Genomic DNA, 10,944 nt, shown 5'->3' on the forward strand with positions numbered 1-10,944 from the left:
TCTCTGATGTGTCTTCTTTAGCCGTCATTGTATCACTTCAGGAAAAAAAAAAGTATAGCAACACTCATGGACAGCAACGTGACGAGCTGATTGATGTGCTGGTTTGCCCAGGTTTGTGTGACTACAGCTGGGCCAGGTGGCGGAAAATGAGGTAATTAGCAGTTAATTGGTTTCAGGTTCTCTCTTAGAGTATAGTAAAGCGTGACTCATCGCCTGGTGTCAGGACGCTGCCAGTTAACTAATTAAAAGCTTTCCAGAGAGTATAAGACTGGCAGGGAACAGCCGCTCGGTTTTCATAACGTTCTGTAGTTAGAGTAACTTTCAGATATCAGAAAAAAATGAATGACATGCGAGCTGGGAAACCTGTCGGCGGTCAACCGCTGGAGTTGTTCAGCTGTTCTCATGGCGAGTGTGGCGCAACTTTCACCAGGCAGTGGAAACTCAAAGAGCATGAGACTGTGCACACCGGGGCGGTAAGGAAAATATTCAATTACGCAGTGCCAAAGCCTTTCTTTCTAAACCCTTTAAACTGAAAAATAAAGTAAGAAACAGTAACTTTACAACTATGACAAATGCGTGCAGCGCCCGTGCCAGTGCGCAGTTGCCGGCTGCGGTCGTCGCTTCTCCAGAAGCTCTCACCTGCGGCGCCACATGCTTGAGCACACCGGGGAGAAGCGATTCAAGTAAGTAACTCAAACACGGTTTTCCTTCTCTCAGCTGTCGTCTCACTTTGGTTTCTGATTCATGCAGATGCAAGTTTGTGACCTGTACAAAGACATTCTTTAACGCAAGCAAATTGAAGAGACACGTGCGCTTCGCCCATGGAGACAAAAATAAGTACTTCAAGGTTTGTGTGAATATACACTTATACACCAGATGGCACCAAAACTACATAATTTGCACCAGCTTCGTTTACTTTTGAGATAAACCGGTTTTCAAGCCTTGTCATTTTAATCACTTGTGCATTCCCGTCCTGTAGTGCAAACACCCAAACTGCTCTCTGACCTTCAAAAAGCGCAGATTGTTTAAGATGCACCTGAAGGAACATGAAATGGTTGCCAAGTTCAAGTAAGTCCATGTAATAGCTTGGATTCATATAAAATATAGTTCAGATTTTGCTCTGCTTTAACATATACTGACACTACTGTGTGACTTAAAGAAATTGCTGAAGCTGTCAAATGAGTTTCTGTATTAAAGATGATACTTTTACTGCTTTAATCAGCGTTTATACCTGCAGAATGAGCTGCCAATGCCTATGTGGGGTTGGTGTCTGTGATTAATTTTTACTTCTGTCTTTACTCCTGGGATACTTAGATGTTCGAAGGATGGATGCGCTGCCACATTTGACTCCCATATTGCCCGCAAAGCTCACGAGAAGAAGCATGCAGGTTGGTTTAATCTTGGTGGGGACTTGTCGTCTTTAATCTCGGTACAGTTTTTTCATTAAAATGGGGTTGAATGCTTTTGTGTGTAACCTTTTCATGCATTGAAGACAAAATAAACATGGCCCAGAAGGGAGATGGTGGATGATCTCATATGTCTGGTCTCTGCAGGTTACCGCTGCCCTCATACTAATTGCCAGGTATTTGAACATACCTGGGGGAAACTTCAGAAACACATGATTAAACACCCAGGTGAATTTGACCATAGTACATAGTTTTTGTTTCCCTGCTCAGTGCTTTGTTGGTTAAAGGATGGCCCAGTTAATTGTTTTTTTGTGTTGCAGCCACATTTACATGCCAAGTGTGCAAGAAGGAGTTTAAGAAAGTGGATTCTTTGCGGAGGCACAAGCGGACGCATGCTTCCCACAAGCCTGTGCTGGTCTGTCCCAGAGATGACTGCCAGGCTTACTTTTCTACAACCTTTAACCTGCAGCACCATATTCGCAAGGTGCACCTTGAGCTGCTCAAATACAGATGTTCCTTCCCTGACTGTACTCGCATGTTTGCTATGCGGGTAGGTCTCTAGCAAGAAACTGGAAATGTGTACCTACTTTAAATCAAAAGAGATGCCAGTGAAACATAACATCCAGTTTTAAAGTAGCTTTAATAATAAACTTGATTTGCAATTTATTTTTTTTGGAACTTGTGTAGTGACTGTTTTTATTCTGCAGGAGAGTATGACCAGACACCTACTTCGCCATGACCCAAATGCTACCACTCTGAAAGTAAGACCTAATGGTGTAGAAGTAGACTAAAGCACCTACATATTTCTCTGCAAACCTGTTACAATTTAAATTCTTCAGGTCTAAATCTGGGGGTTCACTAATTCATTCATGTTTAATATGTGGAGTTAAACCAAGTTCATTTCAATTTTCTGACTCAACAGAAACGGCAGCGACCCAGGAAAACCTGGCAGAAACGCCTGAATGGACAAAATCTGCCACTCGTGGAGGAAAACCTGCGTCACCTATTTGCTCTGCGCATGCGAATCTCCAGACGTGCCAAGGTGGAAACGAACCTCTCAGGCCTCTTCAATGAGCGCAAGATCCATCACTATGTTGACCCAGAAGTCAATCTGCGTAACCTGTTTGGGATCAAACAGCATCAGGCTCTGGAGAAGAACGAGATTGCGCCAGTAAAAGGTTAAACAAGGATGCTTCCAGGCTTTTTGGTTAAGTTAGTACTTTGTTTCAAAGTTAAACCAAAGTTGTTTTTTTTTCTTGTTTAGACAATGGGTCTTTTTCCTTTTGAATGTAGATTGTATACATTAAAATACTTAAATTTCAAAGCAGTGTAACTTGACACATTGATTAGGATGTCAAGCTTTTGAGTCTTATTCTGGAGACGGCAGGTCTCAGCTGAAACACTTATTTTGTAACATGGCTTTTGACCCAATAAAAATAGTTGTGAGTTTCCTCAAAGTGGTGCTTGAGTGTTTAGGTGAACTGCTGAAGGTCAGCCCATCAGTGGCAGGTGCTGAAGGACCAAGATTTGGGGCAGGGATAGCTCAGTAGGTAAAGTGGTCGCCCCATGATCGGAAGGTTGGCGGTTCGAATCCACTTAACGGCTACCCTGAGGTACCCCTGAGCAAGGTACCGTCCCTACACACTGCTCCCCGGGCGCCTGCTTAGTGGGCTGCCCACTGCTTCACTGAGTGAATGGGTCAAATGCAGAGAAAAAAAAACAAGTAATTTCCCCATGGGGATCAATAAAGTATCCATTATTATTATTATTATTATTATTATTATTATTATTATTATTATTATTCATTATTATTTGTTTAGTCATATTAATTGCATCTCATTGTGAACACACTCAAACAGCTGTTCTTCTCCTGCATCTATCTTTTGTGCTTGCTTCGGGTGCACACATCAGTTGACATTTGCTGAACATGTTGGGGCTCATTAAATATGAACGAAGCACTGCACATGAGTAAGAACTGATGCACACAGCATGTCGTTTTGGAGGCGGATGAGACTTTGAACACAAAGATGAGTGTCTGCTGTCAGATCTGTACAATGGAGGTTAAGCTGTTGCAGTTTAGAGCCTGGCCTTTTTGTTTGGTTACACAAAAGGGGAATGGCAGTTATATGTACAGAGTAAATTTGTCCACCTGTCCAAAGTTGAGCTGCAACTAATTTTCTCCAGTGTACAACCTCGGTTCTTCGCGGTTTATGGTGTTACACAATAAAGACTTCAATAGTTCATAACATGGATGCGTCTCCCTACATGAAGGGAGATATTTGAGCTTCTGTAACTTCTACCAGCCACGTTTTTAAAAACATGTGACAGCTTTGGCCAATCATACACATACAGGCGGGAACAGAAATGCAGAACAGAAAGAAATTGCTATTAAAATCAAACCAAACTCTCCTAAAGGTTCTCAAAATTCAGTGTTGAAATTGCATCAATGCATTACACTAAATCTGTGGAAGTGGCCACTTCCACAGATTAAGTTTAATGCAATTTGATGCAAAGGCTTAGCTATGATCTCTGGTTTCAGAATTAACAATGGCTTTAGCATTAGTCGTCATTGTGGTGTATACTGGGCTGTTACATTCATGCCCTAGCTTATGTTAATGACAAATTCCTAGTTTGTAGACTGGCAGCTCTTTTGGGATTGCATTAAGTTCTCTAGGTGTTTGTAATGAAACCTTAAAATGTTTCACTCCTGTAAATGTCGTCTTAATGGTTCAAAATCAAGTGATATTTATTACACAGACAATTTATGAAGGCATCAGTACTTTTAGGCTGGCTTTAAAATGTTTGAACTATTAATCCACAATAGTTGGCATTTGCTCATGGGTTAATTGTTCTTGCTTTAGTTTATACCCTTCAAGCTTTTAAGAGTAATGAGGGTGGTGTGTGTTATTTGGCTGGCATTTAGGTGAGGAAAAAAATCAATAGAAGCCACTGGTTGATCTCTAACTTGTTTATTTGCAAGTAAGAAATGACCCTGCAGAAAATAAAATCTGCATTTTAAAATCAAATGGTGTCCTGTTTAATACATTTTCCCACTTCATTTTTGTCTGGGAGTTCAGTAAAACCATTTCCTTGTTATCTGTTGAGTAAGTCCTCTTTCTCTTGGTCTAGTGGAGCAAGACGAAGTCCATTTCAAAGCTTCAGTGCAGCTCTGCAACAGCCTGTCACTTTGAGTTTGAATGGTGTCTTTACTTCTGTTTCTCGTTGCTTAGCCGGAGGTCATTGTGCTGCCTCTGGCCTCTTTCCCTTTTTTGATGTCATACATTATTCTATATCGCACCACAGCTGACCTACATGCTCTGCCGAGCTGTAAGATCAGTTTTCAGGTTCACACAATCATCCTCCAGCAGTTAACCGTGTCTGCGTCATCCGCAATTCTTTCCCATGGTCACTGTATAGCTCATTCCTTTATAAAATGTCATTCTCAAAGCACAGATAAAAGCATCAAACACTGAGAGCCTCTCGAGATCCTGATATTGCTTTGGAAGTGTGATGTGACTTTCAGGGTAAGACGAAAGCAGAAATTTAAAAGGCGTGTGTTTCTATGGTGATGCACACAGTAAACAAGATTTTTTTTGTCAATAGATTAAAAAATATTTATCTTCAGAAGAACTAGGACAGTGTTTGCTGTGGAAAATACTGGAGTGATTGGATGTTCCTTGTTGACAGAGTTGATAATTGTTTTCAGCAGGTGCCACAAGAGTCAGCGGGCTGTCTGATGTCAGGGGCCAAGTGCTGGATGGATACCAGCAACGCTATCAAACTGATTCACTCAAATTTAACTGCACCCTCATCACCCTCCTCTGGCTCTCTGTAAAGGCCATGCCAATTATCCACAGAGTGAGCATGACCTTTGGTCTAACTTTCTGAGGTTGATTTTTGCAGCTTGTGCGTCAGAGTAGCACAAAAGCAATTTTACAATACCATCACTGCAAGGGTGACTAGGACATGGTTTCATATTTACGACTATCTGATGAAGTATTGGTTTCATTATTTATTGTAGCTGTTCTTGTTTCCAAGTCCTTAGAAAGGCTCTTTTAGTTCCAGGATATAAATCATCCAGTCTCAACCATCCATCCATCCATTCGCTTCCACTTATCCTTTTCAGGGTCGGGGGGGTGCTGGAGCCTATCCCAATTTTCCCTAATTTATAAATTTTTATTCACACCTTTCAACTTTTATCCAAACTAATCTCAACTTGCAGTTTAACATTCATGGCTCTTCTTTAACCTTATATATTGTTTGGGAAATACTTTTTAATAGCACTGTAGGTCACCTGGTGAACCAAGTGAGCTACACCAACAACTCAGTCTGACGTTGACTTTGCAGACAAGTTTGAGGCTGACCATCAGTCAGCTTCAAAATAAGCCAATCAGCAACCAGCAAGAGGAGACTAAGGGATGTGCAGGATGGTGAAGCTGAATGATCGTCTGGCCCAACATATGAGCCAATGTGTTCCAGCGAGGGCCATCACAAGTGGTGGTTGCTCTTGTGCATGTCCCCTGATTTAAACACAGTTCGTAGATGCAGTAGCAACAAAAAAGAACAGATGCAATGCATGTCCCAAGTTGTCCAGGACGATGCAGTACATCTATTAAGTGTAAGGAGTACACATGCAACACACAAAGCAAAACTGCCCCCCCCCCCCGTGTTTTATAGGCTGAATAGGCATTTGTTCAGTGGGCTGATGCAGTCTATACTTTCAAGAGTACAGTAAATTTTGTAATTCATTTCAAAGAAGCATCAATACTTAGAAACCTTGATTCAAGATAAACGTTTTTTGTTTGTTTGTCTGTTTGTTTTTACCATGTAATGGTTATGATTGTTTTACTTTAAATTACATTTTATCAGATGGGAATTCCTGATATTAACCATATATATAGAATATATAATGCATCAAACTGGGATAAAGCAAACATCTGTTAAGTATTCGTAAATAAATTAGTATGACTTTATTGATTTAATAAGCCAATAATGCAGTGGATCTTACAGATCCGCTAATGTTGGCTGAGTAACAAAAAGACGAACTCCATATTAAACATGTAAAACTAATATACAGCAAATGTATCAGCAACAAAAAGGAAATTATTATGTATCTAGTGATGATGTAGAGGTTTGACCATCTTCTTTGCGATATGCTCCCTCTGTGCTTCAGTGTAAAAACATCTATGTTGTATTTTTATACAACCATCACTCTCTTGATTTTTAATTAACGGTGGCATTGCTAGTGTTCTTTTCCACTCTAGGGAAAAATGCATCAATAATACCTCTGACTTACCTCAATTCTGCTATGAGTCATTTTTTATTCTGATGACGTAAGCTTCTCGATAAAATTGCCTTGACCTACAGGAGCTAAAACTAACTGAGAGGCTTGAAAAGCAACAAAATGATTCAGCTAATGTCTCAGCTACAGTGAAAACCTGCATTTTTGTTTTCATCTCTAACACAACAAACAGGAACTCTATTTCAATTGTAATTTTACAGGTAAGAAAAGCACAGTGTGTACGCTTAGTGTTGGTGCCTCGTGCTGGTACAACTACGCTGCTCAAAAAATTAAAGGGACACTTTGAAAACACATCAGATCTCAATAGGGAAAAAATCATGCTGGATATCTACAGTGACATGGACAGGATAACTTGTTATGGAATGAAAGGAAGCCGCATTGTTTGATGGAAATTAAAATGATCAACCTACAAAGGGCGTAATTCAAAGATCACCTGAAAATCAAGGTGAAGAAACGAGCCCATTTTGCCAAAATTTCATTGTAGGAACACAAAATGATATTCAGTAGGTTGTATGGTCCCCACTTACTGTTACTTCAAACCTGACAATGTTGGGGCATGCTCCTAATGACATGACGGATGGTGTCCTGAGGTACACACTGGCAGTGTTAAGTAGTGTTGAATATCCCAGAGGTGTTTGCTAGATTTAGGTAAGCCAAGCTCAGGGGCCAATCAATAGTATTAATTTCTGCATCCTCCAGGAACCGTTTGCATATTCTCATCACATGAGGGGAGGACCCAACTGAGGAACAGGAGGAACCCGATACTCACTGCACCAGCACAGGGTTTAACAATGGGTCCAAGAATTTCATCTCGATACCCAATGCCAGTCAGGGTGCCGTTGCCAAGCCTGCAGATGTGTGTGCGTCCCTCCATAGATATGCCTCCCCAGACCACCACCAAACCAGTCGTGCTGAACAATGTTAGGAGCAGCATGACACTTCTTCAGAGCCGATCATGTCTGTCACATGTGCTCAGTGTGAAACTTCTCACATGTGTGAAAAGCACAGGGTGCCAGTGGTGGAGATGCCACTTCTGGTATATGGCAAAAGCTAATCCAGCTCCTCGGTGCTGGGCAGTGAGCACAAGGCCCTCTAGAGGAATGTGTGACCCCCAAGCCTCATGAATTCTACTTCTAATTGTTTGGTCAGAAATCTTCACACCTGTGACCTGCTGGAGGTCATTTTGTAGGGCTCTGAGCTCATCCTGTTCCTCCTTCCACAAAGGAGCAAATACTTGTCCTGCTAATGGTTTAAGGCTCTTCTACAGCTCTGTTCAGCTCTCCTCCAGTATCTGCCTGTCTCCTGGAGTACTCCATGCTCTTGAGGGTGTGCTGGGAGACACAGCAAAAATGAGAAGGGAAAAATGTCAGTAGCCTCCACCTATAAAACTGTTACAGGAAAAATGATTCTATGTTTCTTTACCTTCTTTTAAATGTGCAAGCATGCCCTTTTGTCTATGGTTAGATTAGTTTAGAATTATCTTTTTAGACTTTCTCAGCAAAGACATACTGTTTTGGGACATATTGTTTTAGATTGTTTTATCTCTCACAGCTTTCTCCCAGCTCTCTGCTGACGAGACTAGCGCCACATATGGAGTTGTTTATTTAATCTGTTTTGTATTTTCTTATCCTGTTCTCACTGTCTTTCCTATAAAAAGTGCCCAGCCTCTGTACACGTTGTGAGTTGTTCTGAACAGCTTACCCGTGTGCACGTTAAAGCATAAAAAGTGATCTTGTCTCATTGTGTCTTTATTTCTCCTGGGTCTTTTACAGAGTTTTCCCCCAACATTTCTTGGTCCTTCGACAGCCGGAGCGCCTCCATCGTGTCCCATCTCCGTGACCAGTCCACGTTGTTCGTCTGTCGACAGCTCACACACCAGGTGTGTGATAAAAGTCCAAGAGCGTTTAAATTCGGGTCTTGGCCAACGTCTTAGAAAGCGACCCACGGTGGTGGGACCCGATCGAGGTGGACCAGACCCGGCGACACTGACCAGGTAGATACAGACACACTGACACAATCTTGCGTAAAAGCGCATTTTGAATTCAGGGAATTTAAAATAGCGGAAGTAGCTCGTCGACTGGTAGCTCTGGGAGCTCGTCGACTGGTAGCGTAGCTTGTCGACTGGTAGCTCTGGGAGCTCGTCGACTGGTAGCTTTGGAGCTCTGGGTAGCTCCCCCAGCTGGGTCTAGACTGGGTCTAGGGAGTAAGTAGCTCTGGGAGCTCCCCTTATCATAAGGGTTCTGGTCGCGCGCGCGTCGAAGCTGTGAATGTGTGTGTGTGTATTGTTTTAATTAATGGAGCAAGCTGAATTTTCACGGTCCAATAAGAGACTGAGCTGCTCCTACTGTGTTTTTCTTTTACTGCTATTCACTGACGTGCTGGTGAGTTGAGAGAACGGTCGAGTTCCGTCTCGTAAAGTTCACACCGCTTTTGGAAATAGTCCGAAAGTAGAAGGGCGTGTGAGCAACCACTCTCGTCTCTAATACCAGCGAAGGTGATAGCAGCTGTATCGTGTATATATTACTTAAACAAAAATAAGTAAATACATAAATAAGATGGGTAATCAAGCAAGTGAAATTAAAACTCACTCCTGCTGACGAGCAGTGGTGAGAAAAGAAAAGTCCAGACGCCGGACAAAAACAGTGTCTGTAAACTGAGAGATTTAAGAAAACAAAATATAAACAGTCAGAAGAACAGAACTCAACTGCCAGTTTAGTAAAACCAGAAGACGAGACACTGTGCAGTTCCCACAATCCTTTTAGTAAACCATCACTCACTCCTGCAGCCGCATCTGCAGCAACACCCATATCAGGAAGAACATAATAATCCCTTAAGTGAAAACTAGAGATCACAGTAGTTTTGTAGTAGTTTAAAAGGGTTGAAAACAGACCCCACTGAGTAGATATAAATATAAAAAGTACGAAATAAAGCTAAACAAAGGGAAAGTTACAGTAGAAATTATCTTTAGAGTATTTGAAATTAATAATAGCAAGGATAACAACCTGTAAAGTGATATTAACAATGAAACACAGTTGGCATGATGACCATGCCCAGCATGTATAAAATGAATATAAAGCAAATAATTCACACGAAAATATTTTAATAAAATAAATAAGGTATATTAAGGCTGTGTCATTGTTCAGCCAAGGACAGTGTGTGAAAAGGTAACTGTCTCCACCCTGGGAAAAGGATGATTCTGCAGGTCATCTGAAGCCCTTGATGGATACAAAATAAAATATAAATAATATATTATAATAGAACTGCCTGGTCCGCCATGCAACAGAGAGAACAAATGTGACCGCAGATTGGATGAATTCTAAATTATCTGTTTGCTGAATAAGATGATCCTAACTAACAAATTGGCTCAGGAGTAGTATAGTGGTACACACTGATAAAATATTATAATATGCTATTGCTGTTATATAAGACAAAGAGGATAATATTAACAATGACATAATATTAATATGAAGAGGCACCTTAATCGGTTATGATGTGAGGTGGATAATTGTTAAGCAGTAGTCTGCATCAAGCTTAAGGTTTGCTGAAACTCAGTGTAATGACATGTGAGATGAAGACAATACAGAGAATAACTAAACTAATGAAGTGCATAGAGGCACTTGACCAGCTTGAAACCTATCATCCTAGAATGACACATTGCTGAGATATAGAGCACACCTATAATAACAACCAATAAGCAAAACCCTGTAGACAACAGCTACAACTACAGGATTGAGAAGCTGAATTAAATATGTAGACACTGCTAAGCTGATGAGCATGTTACACATTTTCTTTTCTTTTTATTTGTTTCTTTTAGAGCAGAAGCTGCTGTAACACACCCAAAGAAAGACTCTAGGTCTGACCAACCGTCTCAGTCATGGGCAAAAAGATGTCAGTCAATAAAATTCTAAAAGATAATTTATTGACGAAAAATATATCAAGAGATAAAAGATAAAACAGTCCAGTGTCCCACTTAAGAATTGTATAAAAACACACAGTCCCAAGGCCAGAGCCAGCTATGCCACACAGCCAAGTTGCACTCCACATGTTGCCTTTAACAGGGTTAGAAGTTGTCCTTGGAGACCCACCACCCTGCAAGCATATAGTCAGTGGTCACTCAAGCCTCTGCAACTCTGCTGCCTTTAGGCTGTGGCATATAATAGGCCCTGGCCTGCACAGAGAGACAAAACGACACACTTAATATAAAATTCATAGCGCAAAACCCATCCATCCCAAACA

The 10,944-nt window shown here is 41.1% G+C and overlaps 1 protein-coding gene across 1 annotated transcript; it reads left to right on the forward strand.

The window, feature by feature from the left end:
- Positions 1–338: 338 nt before the first annotated feature.
- Positions 339–2,589, forward strand: 42sp43 (P43 5S RNA-binding protein). Its single transcript, XM_085352734.1, has 9 exons — positions 339–473; positions 583–683; positions 751–847; positions 980–1,068; positions 1,315–1,388; positions 1,554–1,634; positions 1,727–1,956; positions 2,114–2,167; positions 2,329–2,589. The coding sequence occupies exons 1-9, from the start codon at positions 339–341 to the stop codon at positions 2,587–2,589; spliced, it is 1,122 nt and encodes a 373-aa protein (XP_085208860.1).
- The last annotated feature ends 8,355 nt before the right edge of the window (positions 2,590–10,944 follow it).

This window comes from Diplotaxodon limnothrissa, linkage group LG4 (genome assembly GCF_057381915.1).
Source record: "Diplotaxodon limnothrissa isolate DT_005_m linkage group LG4, D_limnothrissa_male_GT1.1, whole genome shotgun sequence".
NCBI lineage: Eukaryota > Metazoa > Chordata > Actinopteri > Cichliformes > Cichlidae > Diplotaxodon > Diplotaxodon limnothrissa.

What these genes read in the sequence shown, in the direction of transcription:
- 42sp43 (XM_085352734.1), top strand. Translation starts at nt 339, where the DNA reads ATGAATGACATGCGAGCTGGGAAACCTGTCGGCGGTCAACCGCTGGAG. An exon ending in TCACGAGAAGAAGCATGCAG is followed by an intron (nt 1,389 to 1,553) that starts GTTGGTTTAATC and finishes TGGTCTCTGCAG; the next exon opens with GTTACCGCTGCCCTCATACT. An exon ending in CAAATGCTACCACTCTGAAA is followed by an intron (nt 2,168 to 2,328) that starts GTAAGACCTAAT and finishes CTGACTCAACAG; the next exon opens with AAACGGCAGCGACCCAGGAA.